This window comes from Corvus hawaiiensis, chromosome 27, assembly GCF_020740725.1.
Source record: "Corvus hawaiiensis isolate bCorHaw1 chromosome 27, bCorHaw1.pri.cur, whole genome shotgun sequence".
Taxonomy (NCBI): Eukaryota; Metazoa; Chordata; class Aves; order Passeriformes; family Corvidae; genus Corvus; species Corvus hawaiiensis.
In genome coordinates this window covers 357246-376028 of record NC_063239.1, presented here as the reverse complement: position 1 = coordinate 376028, position 18783 = coordinate 357246, and the positions used below count along the sequence as shown (strand labels likewise).

General features: G+C 49.6%; 1 protein-coding gene across 3 annotated transcripts in view; it reads left to right on the top strand.

Moving 5' to 3' along the window:
* Positions 1-18783, top strand: part of LRRTM4 (leucine rich repeat transmembrane neuronal 4) — a 199230-nt gene that overhangs the window by 38537 nt on the left and 141910 nt on the right. The window contains exon 3 of one of the 3 annotated variants that reach the window (XM_048287395.1): positions 6502-6534. The exons of the other annotated variants lie outside the window; for them this stretch is intronic. Within the exon in view, the coding sequence (XP_048143352.1) occupies positions 6502-6519 (18 nt within the window). The 3' untranslated portion in view covers positions 6520-6534. Of the gene's footprint in view, positions 1-6501; positions 6535-18783 lie in introns of those variants that run through there. 3 annotated transcript variants of the gene reach the window in all.

Below are 18783 nucleotides of genomic sequence, written 5' to 3'. Positions count from 1 at the left end.
CAAGTTCCCATTTCCAGGCTGACTCGAGGGATTGGGCAGGGGACAAAAGGAGGGCTGAGGTGTCACTGTCAGCCACAAACCTCTCGCACAGAGAATTTGGAGGTTGCAGGGAGGGAGTGTGAAACAATCCCAGTCTCTGGAGCACCAAGGGCTGACATCAGCCCTTTTCTGCTCAGTGCCAGGGCTTGGTTTGATTTCCCACCCTGCAGAGGAGACGTGTCCTGGAGTCTGCAGACTCCTCCTGATGCCCAGTCCCCAGGGAGGAATGCACCCTTGACTTCCGCAGATACTGATTCTTATCCCTGACCACATCTGCGCTGTCTCAGGAGCTCCCATCGTCTCCGTGTCGCCTCCTCTGAGCTGTTAAGGATCTCTTCAGCACAAATCCCGAGAGCCAATGTCTGGGGTATGAAGCAGTCAGGCTGCTGCAGTGCACACACGAGAACGGCTGTGCTGAACAATGGATTCCCCACCATTCCCAAAGGGAAGCATTTTCCCCTCATCCATCTTTCCCTGTCACTGCTTTCAGCGCTAAGCCTTGTTTGTTTAGGTAAAAGGTACAGTATTTATGATTTTTAGACATGCATTAAACAATAGGGCCTTTTCAAAGGAAGGGATAAATTACAGCTTCAGAACTGCTGGAGTGTGGTTTTCCAGAGCAGCAGAATTCCTGGAGAGGAGTCATTAATTTCTGATAAAAGCCCTCAGCCACCTGTTGCACTGGAATTACAAAATCCTTCGCCAGGATCCAAGTTTGTGGGTTTTTGCCCATGTTTGTGTGGCACTAATCCCATCCTCCAGGGCTTTTGCTGGATGACTGCAGAGACCAGGAGGAAAACACTTCCCCTTCCCCTTCCCCTTCCCCTTCCCTTCCCAGCTCCTGCAGGGAGCTTTACCCCTCTCCTCCTCAGTATTTCCAGCCAGCAGGGCCACGATGGAATTTAGGTGGAGAATTCCCAGGTGGTGCCTGGGCTCAGGGTGGAGCCAGTTGCTGGATTTAGAGTTGAGGAGGAATATTTCCTTGTGGATCAAGTGCCAGGGATATTCCACCCTCCTTTGCAGTTGGGGCAAGGCTGGGGGGTTTCCTTGCTCCTCAAAACTCTCCTGCTCTCCCAAGGATCTTGGATATCTCCTGACCCTTCTAAAATTTTTCTCTTGTGCATCAGAACTTGGGTTTGCTCCGGGAGTGTGTTCCCTGGAAAAGTTGTGGGGTTTTGTCTGACACAGATTTCTCTTATTGGGTTCTTGGCCTCAGGGTACAAGGGACAAGCCTTTGTCACCTCTGGTCTCACACTGCTGGTGGGGGCGTCCCCACTGCCAAGGATTGGGATTCAGGATTTACTAAAGTCAGGTATATCACTTACAGTGAATGAAATAAACCCCTGAGTGCCCCAGGGCTTGTACATCCCGGGGCTTCTGGAGCTGGAAACCTTCCCCTGCCCAGGAAGGCATCCCATGGCAGGGGGTGGAACGAGAGGGTTTCTAAGGTCCCTTCCAACCCATAATTCCATGATATTCCTGGGCACAGACATGGATTCTGTGCCTTTGGAATAAGAGCCCCTAATTCCAGTTATGGTCCTGTCCACGTTTCTGGAGTCAGGTCAACACCACAGGTCATGGAATCATCATCAAATCCTGGGATGGTTTGGGTTGGAAGGACCTTAAATCCCACCCAGTGCCACCCCTGCCATGGCCAGGGACACCTCCCACTGTCCCAGGGGGCTCCAGCCTGGCCTTGGGCACTTCCAGGGATCCAGGGGCAGCCACAGCTGCTCTGGGAATTCCATCCCAGCCCCTCCCCACCCTCACAGAGAGGAATTCCTTCTCAAAATCCCATCAAATCCTACTCTCCGTAACTTTGAAGCCATTCCCTGTGTCCTGTCCCTCCATCCCTTGTCCCCAGTCCCTCTCCAGCTCTCCTGGAGCCCCTTTAGGCTCCAGCTCTCCCTGGATCCTTCTCTTCTCCAGGCTGCACCACCCAACCTTTGGAAGCCCCGGGAATGGGCACAGGGCACACAGCCCTGGGCTTTTGGAGCTGTGGAAAAACTGGCCCCTGAACACATCCCAGGATTCCTCTGCAGTCCTGTTTGGGGCTGGGAAATCAGGACAGGGAGTGCAGAAGGCAAAGCTGCTATTTCCTGTAGCCCTTTGAGTGCGACATATGCGATGTCTTGTGAAGGAAAAGCGATCCCAACTGTTGTGTTTAATTTGTTCTGTTTCATAACTGCTCGTGGTTCCAGTGAAACCCCTCTGCCAGCAGAGCCGAGCAGAGGGAGGAGGGAGGAGGAGAGGAAGCAGAGTGGCTCCATGGAGCTGGAATTTGCATAATCAAGCAAAGCAGAATGAAACGCTTTACAGCGATAGCTCGTTTGCATAATGCCAGCCCAGGGAGGAGGCACTGGGGAGGGACGGGGAGGAACCCCGAGCTGGGGGTTCCCACTGCCCCAAAACCTGTTGGGGTCCTGTTCCCAGCAGGAATCATCAGCCAGGAGGTGACGCTGGAAGTGAAGTGTCCCAAGGATGGGTTTGGCTTTACCATCGGAGTGCCCACCTGAGGAGGCGAGGAAGAGCAGCTCTGAGGGAGAGGAACTCTCAAATAATAAAAGTATTTTGGCATCTCTTGGGGAGCAGCCTTGTCACTGAGCAGAAATGCGGGAGAGGCTCCCATAGCTGCATTTTTTAAGGAAAGAGGCGTTTTTGCCGCCGGATCATTGCTGGGTAACACTTGTGCACACCCAGCCGTGGCTCAGGACAGGTCCCATTGCTGGAGGTGGCCCAGGTACAGCTCCTCGCACACCAAACGGGCTCCAGAAGCAGAATCGGGGGCTGGAAAGCTCAGGAATTTGAGGTGGAAGAGGAACTGGATGGCACACGGAGTGTTGGTGCATCTCTGTGATGCTGATTCTTAGGGAAAAAGCAAACCCCCACTGAGCTGCATTTTTAGCAAGCCTTGCTCACCCAGAAATCAAAACAAAGGACCAAAAAATCCCATTTTTAATTTGCATTTAATAATACAATATTTTTTCACTTGAAAGGATGTTTATTTGTTAAAAAAAAATGAGCTGAGCATTTGCAGCCTAAAGAGCTTACACCTCATGAAATTTTGAATATTTCCAATATTGGAACAGAGAATAATTATGAAAAATAAAATCCCATGAAGAAAAAACCAAAATGCTGCAGAGAATTCGACTCAGAATCAATAATTTAGGCTCGGTTTTGTATCCAGCCTGGTTTCTTTCTGGTATCCACATGTTCCTTGGAATACTCCCTGTGTGGGATGAGGGGTTGGATTGGTTCCCTGGTTATAGTGTTTGGGACTATTAAAGACAACATTTAAAAATCTGGGCATTATCTTGGTACTTTCTAATGACTGATTCTAAAGGTGCTGAGGGGAAAAACATCCCAAATCCTCTGAACTTCCCAAATCCTCTGAACTTCCCAGATTATCGGAACATCCCAATTCTTCTAAACCATTCCAATCCCTCAAAACGTCCCTCAGGGAATGATGGCATCAATTGACTCGGAATTAACAGGTGAATTTTGCCCTTCCCAGGGTTGTGAGGGCAACAGGGCTGAGCAAACTCAGTTCTTTTTCATTCTCTTCTCGGCTCCTGCTCCTTATTTGAACAAAAGAAAGCATTAAACCAACTCTGAAGGTTTTGAAGGGATCTGAGGTGGTTCCAGATGTTTCGGTTAAAGCTCCCTGTGTGGCCAGAGCCCTGGTGTTTCATTCCTGCCCCAGTGGCTCATTCCCAGCTCATTCCATGGCAGACAGGGATGCCATCCATGCCCAGCACGTGGCCGTGATTAGGTCGGGCACAAGGCCCAGGCAGAGCACCGCTGGTTTCAGATTAATCACAGCTGAACAGAGCCTGTGATGGAGGCAGTGGGTGACAGCAGCGATTTCAGTTCTGGGAATCTCAGGGGCTGCACAGCTCCCTCCAGGGCCATGGCATGGGATCAGGGAGTCAAGGAATGCTGGAATGCCTGGGGTGTGAAGGGATCTTAAAGCTCTTCCAGTGCCACCCCTGCCATGGGCACCTTCCACTGTCCCACGCTGCTCCAAGCCCTGTCCAGCCTGGCCTTGGACACTCCCAGGGATCCAGGCACAGCCACAGCTCCCCTTGGAATTCCCTCTCAGCCTCTCCCCACCCTCCCAGGGAGGAATTCCTCCCCAATACCCCGTCTATCCCTGCCCTGCTTCGCTGTAAAGCCATTCCCCCTCGTCCTGCCATGGGTTACACTTGGAAAAAGCCCAGTTGCTTCCTAAGTGCCTCTGACAGTCAGTGGAAGTTACTCTGAACCCACACAAATATTTGACTTTTCTTTTAAAAATCTAAAACTAACTTGTCTGTGTCACATTCCTTTTCCATGGGGTTTATTCACTGTGCAAATCTAGACATTAATGACCATTTCACCAGGAAGAACCCTTGGATCTGACAAGAAAGCCACATTTTAGGGAGCTTCATGCACTTCACTGTATGCTGGCAACAAGTGTTGGAGTCAGCACTTCCCTTCCAGGCTGGAGATGCTCTTTAATAAAAGCCCGGTGCTTAATCTTACACAAGTTCTCCATTAATTTCCTACAGGGAGGATGTGGGCTTGCATCCTTTACAGACTCTGCTGTAACCCCCGAAGAACATCGTGTTCCCAATGAATGTTTTAAGTTACAAAGAGCACAGCCCAGGGAAGGGATGGGAAGAGCAGAGGGGCCCTGAAATCCTCTCTGATCTGGAGATTTGGGATGTGGAATGGGGAAACACAGCCAGGCTGAGCTGCAGGTGGGAGTATGGGATGGACAGTGCATGGAAAATCTTGGAATTCCAGGATGATTTGGGTGGGATGGGACCTTAAAGCCCATCCCATTCCACCCACTGCCGTGGGCAGGGACACCTCCCACTGTCCCAGGTCTCTCCAAACCCCACCCAGCCTGGCCTTGGGCACTGCCAGGGATCCAGGGGCAGCCACAGCTGCTCTGGGCACCCTGTGCCAGCTGCCTGGAAGAGACTGAATACAATGGTGAGTAATCCCAAAATTCAGAGTTTAAATACAGTCCATAAAATCCCCAAAGCCATTTAAACAACAGAACTCCCAAATGTGAAGTTGCCACCGTTTGGTTTCATGTTTTGAGCATTTGAGGACTCTCCCTCCACATTCTCAGGATTTTCTCTGTACCAGTAACAGACCTGGAGCAGCTGATGAGATGGAACCAGGGTTTGGTGAGGTTTGGAGCAGCATTAACCTTTTTCATCCTTCCCACCTGTGCAAAGCAGCTGAAATACGAGCACAGATTCTTCGCCATCTGAGCAAAAACCCACCCAGGCTGCAATTTCCTCTGACAGCGACATCGCCACCCTGATTTTTGAATTAAATTGGTGAAGCAGAAATGAGGTGAGTTCCAACCCAGAGCAGGTGAAAAGCGGATTTCTGTTATTCCCACAATGATTTTAAAAGCCCTCTATGAACACTCTGCTTCTGCAGGTGTTACATCCAAAAGCCTGGACTTACCAAGCTCCAGCTAATTACAACCCAATTAATACAATTTGGGTTTTGTACAGGAATAGCAAAGCAAACTGAAATAAAAGGTGGGGTTGAAGTCAGTGCGACAGGATCAGTTGCAGAAGGGTCGGGGATCCCACGTGGGGATTCCATCTGCTGACTTCAGGAATCAAATGGATCATTTTTATTGGGATTTCTATTCACTGGTGAATTGGATCAGATGAATAAATTCCAAGACACAGCCAGAAGTTGGTGGTGGTGAACATGGAGCTGCTCTGGAAAAAAGGCAGGAAGCCCCAAAAAAGCCCAGCTGTGGCCCAACTGTGCAGATTTATCTGCAATAAAGTCACCTCTGGCTCAACTGCAGAGGAAAATAAGAAAAAAATCTCGTGTTTCCTTCCTATTAGGGATGTAATGGAATGGAGGTATGAAAATGCAATTTATAGAGACACGCACTTCAAAATGCTCTGAGGCAGATGTTGTCTGATTTGTGTTTATGGAACTACAGCAAGGAATTCTTTTGTCCAAATTGGCAGTTTGCTGTTTGCTGCTTGTTTGAGTCTGGCATGATCCGAGTGCTGGGTACAGAATGATCCGGGGAAAAAGGCTGTTCCCGAGGCAGTGTCTGGGTTAGGGTTTTCCAATGTCAGAGTTTTTTTGAGGGTGAATAAGTTATATTTGAAAAGAGAATATGCTTTCAGAGCTTTAGTTTTTATCCCTTCTCAGATGCTCCTGGTGAGCCCCTGACCTCCCATTTGATTGCAGTGAATTTCTGAAAAGTAAAGAGAAAATCACGGCGTGGGAGCAGCTCCCTGATCCCAAACTCCAGTGCCGCACCAGGATAAGAGCACAGGGAGATGGCAAGAGGGTCCAGGAGCTCAGGGAGGAGGAGCAGCTTGTGCAGCTTTGCTGTGGCATCACCTCACACGTGGCTGCTGAAAACTCCCTGCAGTTCATAGCCCAGCACCGCATAACCCCGGATTTCCCTTACTTTCCCCCCAGGTTTCCCTTTTGCCGTAGTTTTCCTGCACGCCCTCAGTGCCGGTGGGCTCTGCAGGAGCAGGCTCCAGCTGCAGGAGGTCTGGCTCCGAGGACACCCAACACTCACAGCAGGTTCATCCCAGCGCCGAGAGGGAAGCTCGGAAGTTTGGAACTGGAACAGCTCCGAGGAAGTTTCCTTGTGGGGCTACTGCCCTCACCTGCTCTCGACCCCGCACACAAATATCCACAGAGCCCTCCATTTGATATTTTAATCTTTTTTTAGCTTCAAAATTCCAGCTGGACTGACGTAGCCCGTGGCAAAGCAACAATTTGAAGGAAATCCCATATAAGCATTCCAGAGTTTGAAGGGATGCAGACGGAAGCAAAACCAAGTGCATTTTAAATTTGCCTCTGGAAATGGAAGGGGATTGAGGTTTCACAAGGAGCCATGTCCTGGAATTCACTTACAGGGGTATCCAGAGGGAAAATGCCCAGGGAGGTTCCCAGGCTGGTTGCATTTTTAGGACAAGATGCAGTGGAGTAAATATTTGCATTTAGCCTATATATTTATATATAAAATACAGAAAAAAATACATTATATATATGAAATGATATCTATATCATGTAGGTACGAAATGATATATATTAGAGTATAAATTCCCTATACTGCAATAGAGCTATCTATTACAGTGCATATTCTATGTTTAATGTGCAAAATCGCAGTGGCGGCGTTGCTGTGGGAGCTTTTTAAAGTCCACAGGGAGGCAGGTTATGGATGGACCATTCCCTCCATGGAGAAATGGAAGCTGTTAAACTGGAAATTCCCTCCAGGACGGCTTCCCTGGCATTCCCCAGGTGCCTGAGGGAGCTGAGTGAGACAGGGACTCCCAGTCCCACGGGACTTGGTGCCACTCGTGGTGCGGCACAGGCACAGCCTGAGCTGACCGGGAGCTGCTGCTGATTCCTCAGAGGCACTGAAAGGAGCTGAGGAGATAATTCCCTGTGAATGATCAGGGAATGGGATTGCAGGAATCTTTTCGACTTCTTCAGAACCCTTCATCAAAGAGGATTTTTTTTTTTCTTTCCCTCGTTATTGAAATAAATTACCTGGAGCTTTTTAGGCAGGGCCCAAAGTTGTGTCTGGCTTCAGACAGAGGCAGTGCCTGGGGGGAAATAATCTGATTACTGAACTTAATTCTTTCCACTCCCCGGTTCATTCCTGGTTCTACCAGTGCTGGAGCCACTTGTCACTTCGGGGAGGGCTGGGAACGATCCCTTTCCATGCCCTGGAACCTGGGCACAGGACCAGCAGGAGGGGGAATGTCTGTGGGTAAAAGCAGCTGTGGCTTCCCAAAAAAAAAATTAAAACCCAGGAGCTGTTCTGTGTGACTGGAGCTCAGGCATGGACTGGAATTTGCCGTTTCCAGTCCAGCACACAAAGCCTTTCCTCATCAGCAATAAATTAAATATGAGCCTTTGCTGCACCTTCGTCCGTCACCGAGGCTCGGCGCACGGGAACGGCTCCCGCTCCTGGCCTGCGGAATATTTAACAAATTCCATATGGTAATTACGTTAAATCATTTATACAAGAACACAGAGGGGGTGTAAAGTCCAGACAGCTCCATAAAGGCTTTGCATGCTCTAATTTGCTTTAAAAATGAGAACATGTCAGGGCTTACACGAACTGAGCGTCAGCTCCTGGGCTGACAGGAAACTTGGGATGCTCTGGATTAAGGACAGCTCCCTGCTCGTCAAGGAGGGCAGGAAAAGCATCCCACAGAACCTGAAATTCACTTCAAAGCCCAAAGAATAATGGAACCTTTCGAGGAGCTGACAGGAAACATTTAAAACAAAAGCTTTTCAGTGGATTTTTTTCCAGCTTATGTAACATAAAGTCATTCTTTGGAGCTCATGACTCTGAGATGGCTTCGAGATCCAGAGCAACAAGGGGTAAAAATAACATATTTTCAAAGGACAGGTGTGTGATTTATGAGGATATTCAGGGTTATTCAAAGAGAAAGGGATTCTCAAAGGTTGTTATCCTGGGTTTTTGGTGGGGATGCAAAATGTAAGTTCAAGGACATAAACTGAGTGACCAAGGCAGAGGTCTGGGAGGTTAGGATGTCTCAAAAAAGAATAACAACCAGTAAATTTTAACCCGAACCAGTTTCTAACCTGTTTGAGGTGTGTTTTGTGCTGGGCATGGTTTCTCAGCTGTGGTTTGGAGAAGCACAACCCCGGGTTAAGTTTCAGTTCCATTTTCTCCCTGCTCTCTTTCCTGCTCCCTTCCCTGCACTCCTTTTGCCTTCCCCGTTGGCAACGTGGAGGGGAAAGGGGCTGGCACAAAGTGTTTCAGATCAACACCACACTGAACAACTGAGTTCAAAGGGAGTTACTGGAGAGTTAATGAAGTTCCACCAGCCCTGGTGCCAAATTCCTCACTGGATCGGGCTCACCTGGCAGGTTTGGCGCAGCCAGGACCTACAGAAATAATAACAATGATCCCTCCCATCCACTGCCTCTTCGGAAATATTTTAACACCGCTTTGATGCCTTTAACCCAAGGATTTGAAAATACTACTGCTAACACTAATACTAATAGTCAACAACTACAATGAGGGAATTAAATAAGTGACCAAGGACAGATTGGGGAACTCCCAAAATCTGGTGTCCCAAAATCCAGCTTTTGTCATTCTTTTTGATTCTGAGCTTGCCTTGCCCTCCCTGCCCTTGTGCAGCCCCCCAGAGCAGAGTTTCTCTGGAGGAAGGAGGAATTGCTGAGCTTGATGAACTCCTCAGTGCTCTGAGAGCTGGGAAAGGAGGGGTTTTTCAGGCATGAACAGAAGGGCAGACTCTGAGGGGCAGTGACTGTAAACAGAATTTTAAACTGCTCCCAGGTGAAGGCAGAAGTGCAGTAGGAGGCTCCTGGAAATGCAGGCGGTCACCACGAGCCCTTTCAAAAATCACCTTTACCAGGACACAGGTTCTGCTCACTTCTCCTCGTCCCACAACAATTTTTTTGCTGCTTTCTCATGATCTGGTGACTCCCAGCCAAATTGGACCAGGTTTTGCATGGTGCTGACTTTGTTCCTGGAGGAGAAAGGCCTGAAATCCTTCTCCCTCAGCAGCATGGAACTTTCTAGAACAAACCGTGCCAAAGGGTTGGTGGGCAAGCCAGAGACTGGGGAAAAACTGCATTTGGCTGGGACTGGGCACAATCTTCCTCTTCTCTGCCAGTAAATCAAAGAGCTTTTGACAATAATTGTGCAGCATTGTGCAATAAAATGAGCGCAGTTTTGTGGTTTTAGTTGTTTATGACAATGCTGGGGTAAAGAAAAGGCTTAATTTGGGTCCCAGACACAAAGTGGGAGAAGTGAGAGCGTTGTTTTCGCTCTGGGTTGCAGAACGAGAATGAGCAGTAACGCGGCTTTGGATTAGAAGTGTCCAGCTGGGAATGTGGCTCCTTCTGGTCTGTGTTCCCCTCCCTCATGCCTGCAGAACTGCCTGCATCCCACTTGGACAAGTGACAGCATGAGAGGAAACACCCTCAAGTTGTGCCAGGGGAGGCTTAGACCAGATTTTAGGGAATATTTTGTCACTGAAAGGGTTGTAAAGCATTGGAAGGGGCAGCCCAGGGAAGCGGTGGAGTCGCCATCCCTGGAATTGTTCAAAAACCGTGTGGATGTGGCACCTGGGATGGGGTTCAGTGGTGGCCGTGGTGGTGCTTGGTTGGCTGGATGGGATGATCTTAGAGGGATTTTCCAACCTCAATTCCATGGTTGTGCGCTGGGATTGCTGCTCCTCAGTGGGCCCTGGGGCAGCTGGAGCTGGGATTCCATCGCATCCCAACCTGGCACCTCAATTTTTGATGATTTGGTTCCCAGTTCTGCTGTGAACCTGTGAAACCCCTGGCACTGCAGTTGCCAGCTCCTCAGGCTGCCAAAGCTGTGCCACACAGCTCACAACCGCCCTGTCTGCACATCCCAAGCACTGATGGAAATGATTGGGACTGGTGGTGAAGCCCGGAGCGCTTTGAAGGGAAGGGTTTGATAATTTTCTTTCCTTGTGAAGAAGAGTCCAAGACACAGACAGGAAATGGCCCAAACTTGATTGCGGCCCACTTACAACCAGAAACAGCCCCCGAATTTTAAAGAGTTGGCTTGAGCTCCTTGCACTTAGGGAAATGACTGGGTCTGTCTGGGACAAACCCTGACCAGCTCCAGAATGGCCAATTCATTATCCAGCAAAGAGATTCCTTTTAGGTTGTGGGGTTTGGCTGTTCAGGCCAATTCTGCCCTTGGGGTAAGGTGTGAAGAGAAAGCATGAAAACAACAATTATTATTGTATTGATTATTATTGATTATTATGGATTATTATGTTGATTATTATTGATTATTATTGAATATGACATATCATTAATTATTATGATGATAATATAATAATGATGATGATAATGATGATAATGATGATAATGATGATAATAATTATAATAATTATAATAATTGTAATAATTATAATAATGATACCACCACCACCACCAGGAATCTGGATTTGCTGTGTTTATACCACGGCTGGGTTTGTCCCATTGCACCTTTGTACATCTGTAGCATCACAAATTCTTCAGGAGCATCAGCAGCCACGGGCCTGGTGCGGAGGGAGGAGGAGAATTGCCAACTTCATCCCAAAGAACTGGGGAAAATTGCTGTGTTTTGAAACCGTAGTGGAAACTTTATTGTGGACTTCTTGGAAAGTCAGGGAGGAGATGCAGGTGGTCCAACACTGGCTGGAAACACTGAGCAGGGTCGGAGTTACCTCCCTTATTAATGATACCTTTGGGATTTCCACCTGCACTGTTCCCGTTTTCTGTGCTCCTCTCTGGCATTCAGAGCTCATTTTCTCAGCTCTGATCCCAGACCTTGAAGCCATGATCCAAGAGCTCAAAGCCAATCCTCTCTTGGATTTTTTTGGGCAAGAGTTCACTCCAAGGAATGCCAGGCAGTTTATGCCACACTCAGTGTCACTGCCAGAAGAGGAACCCACACATCCCTCGGAAATACAGATTTTTATCAATCACTCAGCTGGGGATAAAAGCCTGGAGTTCGTCACAATCTACAGCTGGGATGCCTGGGATGGAGAATGGAATCACGGAATTCCAGAGTGGGTTGGGTGGGAGGGACCTTGAAGCTCACCCAGTGCCACCCCTGCTATGGGCAGGGACACCTCCCACTGGAGATGCTCCCAGTGCACCCAGATCCAGGCTGCTGATTTTATTCATTAAATAAATGCTGGCAGGGCTCTGGGTCAAGACTCTTTGGTGGACATGGGATAATACAACAAGAATTTGTACTCACCATGATGCTGGTAACAAAAATAAAGTGAAACACCTAAAGCAAAACCAAGTTTTGAGCCCCAAAGGAATAACTGGGTTTGGGCTCACAAAAATAACATCCCAACATACTCTGAGGGGAAGCACTGAACTGCTCACTTATTATAGAGCATTAGTCACTCCAGCACACCTCCAACCTCGCTTTTTGTTCTTTTCATTTCTTCTGCACAGGCTTATTTTTAGAGGAACTCGCTGCACTCGGATTCATGCGCAGCAATGCAGCCTAAAATATCAACCTTTAAATCAATTTTATTCCCCCCCCCCCCAGCAAAACAACTAAAATTACAGTGCCTGGCGGAGCCCAGGCTCTGCCCCTCCCCACCCTCTGCTTCTCATGGAGGACGAGTCTCTGCAGTCCACGTGCTGCGGCTCGGCTGAGCCAGTTCCACCTAACAGTGTTGGAAACTTTGTGGCTCTCATTTCTACCGAGCTCCCAACTTTGGGAATAATTCCTCTGGATGAGCGGCTGGAAACATTACGAGGATCTGAAGGGGCTTGGTCCTGGAGTTTAAGGCTGGCTGGGACCCCTTCTGGTGGCGCCAACAGGGAATTCTGGGCATCTTTTCCAATATCCACAGGGTTTGGGAGATCTCAGAGTGTTCTTTGCTGGTGCAGTTCTTTGGAAACTCTTCTGAGTTCCTGGCAGTTGAAATCTGTGATTAAAAGTGCTGTTAACCAGCTGCCAATCACGCCAATTATGGATAAATTCTAAGCTGGGAGACTCCAGGACAGGCACCAGGACAGGATCAGCAGCGCACTGTTGTTGTGCACTGGTCTCCCCCCCAGCACTAATTCCGAGCACAGCACACTGAGTGTCCAGCAGGTGATCCAGTCTCTCGAGCTCTGGGCAGATATGGAGGCACAATCCTGTTTTTCCTGAATTTGTGTGCTGGAAACCCTTCATGCTCCCAACCAGACAGCAAATCCAAGGGTTTGGCCCCAAACTTTTCTGCAAGGATCTGTTTAGAAGAGACTCTGTTTATCCTGGGATATTTCTCTGTATCAGCTCACTCTGCACTTCAATATAAAACTGCAAAATTGTTTTTCAGGCTGTGGCTGCAACACAAACCTGCCCTGGGAGAGAGCCAGGGGCACCCAGGGTAGGAGAGCAGGATTTGGGGTGTGGAAAAGCACCCAGAGAGTCACCAAAGGGGTCATTGGTTATCCATCCCCTGGGATATCACCGCAATTCCTGCAGTCTCTGTTCGGATGCAGTAATAGGTTAAAACCAGTGTCCTGCTCACTTCCAAACATTGTCCAAGGAAAGTTACGGCCTCATGCAAGGAAATTCTTTGTTCCCTTCTCATGTGCACCTTCCTCTCTCCTCCATGCAGGATTATTTATCCTGGATCATATCCCTTCATCCCACATCAGTTCTCCCCCTAGCAGGTTCTGTAGCTCCCACTCTCCATCATTCCTTGTCTCAGCTTTAATGATTGATGATTTCATATCAATTAATCATCGATTATTTAATATCTTGCTTGGCAAACTGGCATTATCCTGGTTTTCCATCCTTCACCCCGACAGATTTGATTGACCCTGAGGAGCATTTAAGGCAGGTGACAGTGCCAAGGCAGGTGACAGGAAGAGGCCCTGCACTGCAAGGTTTGGTGGGCACTCAGAGCTGTGTGGGGGTGTTGGCATGAGATCCCTGGGGCATTCTGAGCTCTGATCCTGTGGACAGATCTGATCAGGCCCTCAGGCCAGGAAGAAGTCACCTCCTGATTTTCATTTCAGGAAGGAACCAGCACCTGCAGCTGCCACCTTTGGAAAGCCAGCACCTCCTGCACCTGGCCTGTTTCCCTTGGTTTAAGTGGCCAGCTGACAATTCTGATGAATTTCCCTCTGCCATTCCCTGCTCCCTGTCGGAAGTTCCATCCCCTTGATTTAAATCCAGCACTGATGGCTTTCTGTGAACCCACTCTTGAGGAATTAATCCCCTAAAAAAAATCCCTAAAAATTCCCAGAGTTAACCCCTTCCCTTTCCCAGCCTGGTTTACTGCTGAGACCAAGGGGTGAGGCAGAATTCACGTCCCTCACTTTAATTTTTCCCATTATGGATCTAAGAGTGGATCCTACAGGAATTGTCTCTGTATTATCTCCATGTCTGATACAGCTCCAGTGAATTCTCTCTTCATCAGGATGTTTTTAGGTTTTCCTATGGAATTACTCTGGTATTATGTGGTGTCACTGTATGAGTTTATTCGAAAGAAGTTGATTTATATCCTTCATTTATCAATTTCTCCTCCCTTTGCAGCTCCATCATCATTTACCAAGGCACTGTGAGTGCAGTCAAACACCTCTGAACACAGGAGATGCTCTGGAGGGGCTGGGGGTTGCTTTAACTCCTTCCTGAGGTGTCTGGGTGCTGTGGGACTGGGTGTGAACGTGGGAGGCTGTGCCAGACTCGGGGCCCAGTTTGCAATAATTAAGTAGGTCACTGTCAGAGAAGGCAAAGAGAATTTGGGAAGTTTTTTGGGTGTTGAAAGGATGTAAAGTGAGGGAGGTGGAACCAGCCATCTGTGCTCCTCTCTGGCACAACTGAGGCAGGAGCCAGCACTCCTGGGCTCCTCTCCCATCCTGGATTGCCAGAACACTACTGGAGAGGAATTTACCCCGGTGTGACCCCAGGCAGAGCAGTGACACCGACACCGACACTGGCACCAACACTGACACCGGCACCAACACCGAGCCGGCAGGCCCAGGGAGCACTGCTGGGCTGCTCTGGTGCTCCTGCCCTCGTGCACTCTGCACATTTCCCCTCCTTCCCTCTGCCCACTCCAGCTCCCAGGGGCTCCTGGTTCCCCAAGGAAGCCGGGACAGGTTTATGGTCAGCTCTGACAGCGCTCCCTGGAATCAGGGCTGGGTGCAGCCAGCAGAGCGTTCCGTGTGCCTCCGCTCCTCCTGGGGATGCAGGGGTGATGGAATTCAGGGGTCCGGGGTGTCTGATCCCCTGAGCTCGAGTGGGTGATTATATTCCTTCAGAGATCCTCCCCGCTTGTAGAGTGCGGATAACGATGCTGATTTGGCCGTGAAGTGCTGCAGACTGTGACAGTGACGGGCTGTCCTTGCCTCGGAGCCCGCACAGAATTCCCACCCCTCTCATCGGGCCAGGCACAGACAGGCAGCTGAACTTTAGCAGGAGACACATTTCAGCAGCCCGTGTCGCAGCTGCTGGCAGGTGCAGGGCTTGGATGTGCCAGGGATCGGGAACGGGACAGCTCCGGGGACACGACGAGATGGGATCGTGGTGCAGAGGGCGAAGAGCCCCCAATTAAAGAGGATTCTCCAATTAAAGCCCAGCCTGGGATGTGAAACCCTGCTCATGCTCCCAAGGAATATCAGATGCCATGGGCTCCAGCATGTGTTCCATTTTCCCTTTTTTTTCCCTTGCTTTTTTCCCCTTTCCCAAGGCCTGCTGCCTGGTAACCGCAGTATTTTTGGGACTGATTCTTTTGCTAATTGCTCACCAGAAATAGCACCTAAGTTTGGCAGAGCTTTCAGGAGAAGAATGAAGGCTTTTCGGGGTGGGGGAGAAAATTCAGATATGCATGAAACTTGCACAAAAACCTGGTTTATTCGTCTTGCTGAAAATTCCCGGCTCAGACAGGGAATGTGCAGGATGAATGTGATGCTGACAAGTGGGAAAGGGTCCAGAAAAGCTGGGATGCTTTAGGGAGGTTAAAGTTCCAGCAATCCTCTTTTCAGCCCTAAAAGGAAACTGGAGCTGGAGCCAGAGGCTCTGCAGGAGCTCGTGGTGGATGTGTCTCACCTGGGAAGCTCCCAGGGATGTTCGTGCTCCTGCTGGAACACGAGGCTGGGATGTCAAGGGAGAGAGAGTGAAAGGAGGGAGCAAGAAGAGAGGGAAGGTTTGGGATCTCTCCCCATCCTAAAAGATGCTGTGCAAGGATAAATGGGGCTGGAGAGAGCCTGGCCTGGGCAGTGGGGCTCATTTCATCCGGCAGCTCCAGCGGGACTCAGGAAAAGGGAAATGCGGGATTGCTGTGGTTTCAGGACCTGCTGCAGGTCCGCAGCTCCTGCTGGAATTTGGGATGCTCCTGACTTCTGCATCCCGGCTGGCAGCGTGTCCTGGTTCGGAAGGAGACACTGGGAGCTGCAGAGCTCCTTCTGCAAGGGAAGGGTCCCTTTTTTATGGAAGGAATTCCTCCCTGTGGGGGTGGGGAGGGGCTGGGATGGAATTCCCAGAGCAGCTGTGGCTGCCCCTGGATCCCTGGAATTGCCCAAGGCCCGGTTGGACAGTGGGAGGTGTCCCTGCCCATGGCAGGGGTGGCACTGGGTGGGATTTAAGGTCCCTCCCAACCCAAACCATTCCAGGATCCCATAATTCCATAAATTATCAACCTGCATCTCTGTCTTTCTGGGTTCATGTGAGAAACAAAAGCAATCATTATTAGGGACCAAATTCCAGAGGTTTTCCTGGTGCTGGGCAGCAGCTTTCCCTGCTTTTCCTCACGGACTCCTGGAGTTAAATGAGCTGCACCATTAAAATTTTGATGCTTTCACCCCTCCCTGGCACCACCAACCCTCCCAGGCCATGGGAAGCCGGGCAGTGCTGGAGCCACGGGATGCGAGAGGTGGACACGGCAGCACCTGTTGTTGGGAGCTCCTGGAAATGGATGGGATTAGGCTCCAGGCTTTTGTGTGAGCCCATCACTCAGCAGGGGATGCTATAATTATTTTGTACTGGAGGCTGATATAAAATATAGCCATTTTTATTTTTTCTGACTCACATATTTTTTATGGCAACTGCAGAAAAAAGAAAGCAGATAATGCCCAGAGAGGGGAAGCTGGAAATGAACCAGCTTGAAGCTGGAGCATCTGAAAATGAACATTTAAAGTAAAAATCAGGAAGAAAAGGAAGAAGTGGGGTTCTTTTTGTGTCCTGCTGCATCTGAGAACAAATCAAAGGACCACAGAACTTGTCCAAGGGTCCCCTAATTAACGTGGGATCAAGTGGCACAGTTCAGTCCTGTAGCCTTTTCTCATGTTAATTTTTTTCCCTTACAGTATTTTTTTCATCTCTGCATGTTTTTTTCCAAGGAAACTGGGATTATCCTGGGTGCCTCTCTTGGTGTGGCATGTTCCTGTTGGCAGCTGTTTGGATGGTGCTAATGCACCTCAGCAGCTGCTTTATTATTTCAGGCTGCTTTGAGGGTTAAATTTCCTCACTCGTCTCCTTTTGTTGTTATCTGTTGGACAATTAAAGCCTCCAGAGAACCAGAACTCCGGAATTATATCCTGGACACAACTGGAGAGTCCCTGTTTGGGAGGATTTGGAATTGCAGCCAGTCAGGAAACTCAAATAATGAGAAAAGCAGGGGAGATTTTTCATAGATTTACCCCTTTCCCCCACCCTGCATTGACATTCCTAATCCTCAAAAAAAAAGGGATTTTAAAGTGAAGAAAAAACCTCCAAAACAACCAAATCCTGGCATGCTTTCCTGGAGCATCTTCTGTGTCTTCCAGCTCAGAAGTGCAAGAAAAACCTGTATGGGGAGAGGGAGATGCCTTTTGAGGCAGTGACAGGGAAATAGGTTTAGGATTTCTACTTAAAAACTTTAAATTTTTATATCATGTGACTATTTTTTTTTTAATCTGGGGAGATAAAACCTCAAAAAGACAAACAAACAAATTAAAAATAGTGAGGGGGTGGCTCCTGAACCGGCACGAAGTGATGGCTGTCAGATTATCTCCTGTGCACGCCGTCTCTGCAGAGCTGAGTGGGTTTAGGCCGATTTACAGAGCTTCTGCTGCAGACCGGCCTTTGGAACTGCCACGGCTTTCCAGCAGATCCAGGGTCCCTCCAAGCATCTGCTTTGGGATTTTCCCATTTTATGAGAAGGAGTTCTTCACAAATATGGCTGGGGTGGGAAAAATAGAAAATGGGAAATCCTGTCCTGCCCCTGTGGTTTGGAAAAGCCATCAGGTGGGGACGGTGTTAATCTGAGAGAGTCTCTAATTAAGAGGGGTTGGAATTAGGTTATGTCCTTGGAAGGGTTGGGGTGAGCTTGACTCTAAGGTCTGATTTTTCAGGAAAGATTGACTACAATGGCAAGCCTGGTGATAGCCCTGCAATAAATCCGTGAATCCCAAAGGGCAGCTGCCCCCGCAGGTGGTGCCGCAGCTCCGAGCACCTCGCCTCGGTGCCAGTGCCCTGACCGCCAACCCAAGGGATCTTGTGGAGCTCAGAGCTCCTGAGAGGGGAAAGGGAATTGCTGGTGCTGCGGGGACAGCTCGGCAGCCTGACTGCTCCATGGTGTGGCCCATGTCAGGAAAATTAATCCACCAACACCAGGGGTTTATGTCCAAAGAGGAGACAGAGGAGCCCTGTTGCTTTATTCGAATAAAGGGAGAGGCCATGGGCATTCCCCTGGGATCTCTCAAACTGCTGGAGGACGCAGCCTCCTTTTTATCCCAATTTCCCGGCCGCATTTCCCTCTCTCTTTCCCCACTGGCTGAGGAACTCGAGAGGCGCAGACTCCCCGAATCCCCTAATACAGACCCCTTCTAACGGGTGCCCCCCTTTTCTTCTCCTTGTGTCAATCAGCGGCATTCCCATGGAATTTACGGCTCCTCCCATTGCTCCTTTCACCTCTCAGCACCTGCTCTTACCTCGCAGCCCCGCCGTTTGTCTGCAAAGACAAATCTCTCTCGTTCCCTCCGCCCGTGCTGAGCCGCTCCGGGCGCAGGGGATGCCCGGAGCCCCTGAGGGTCCCACGCGGAGCTCCCGCTGGCCGGAGCGGAGGCTCGGGCCGCTCCTCTCGGCTCGCACCGGGGCCCGGGAGCTCTGCTCGGAGCCCCGGCGGTGCTGGCACAGCTGCCCCGTGGTTCGCTCAGCGTTCCCGAGCTTTCGGGAAGCGCGGCGTGAACGCTGCGAGTTCTGCTCAGCCGCTGCCG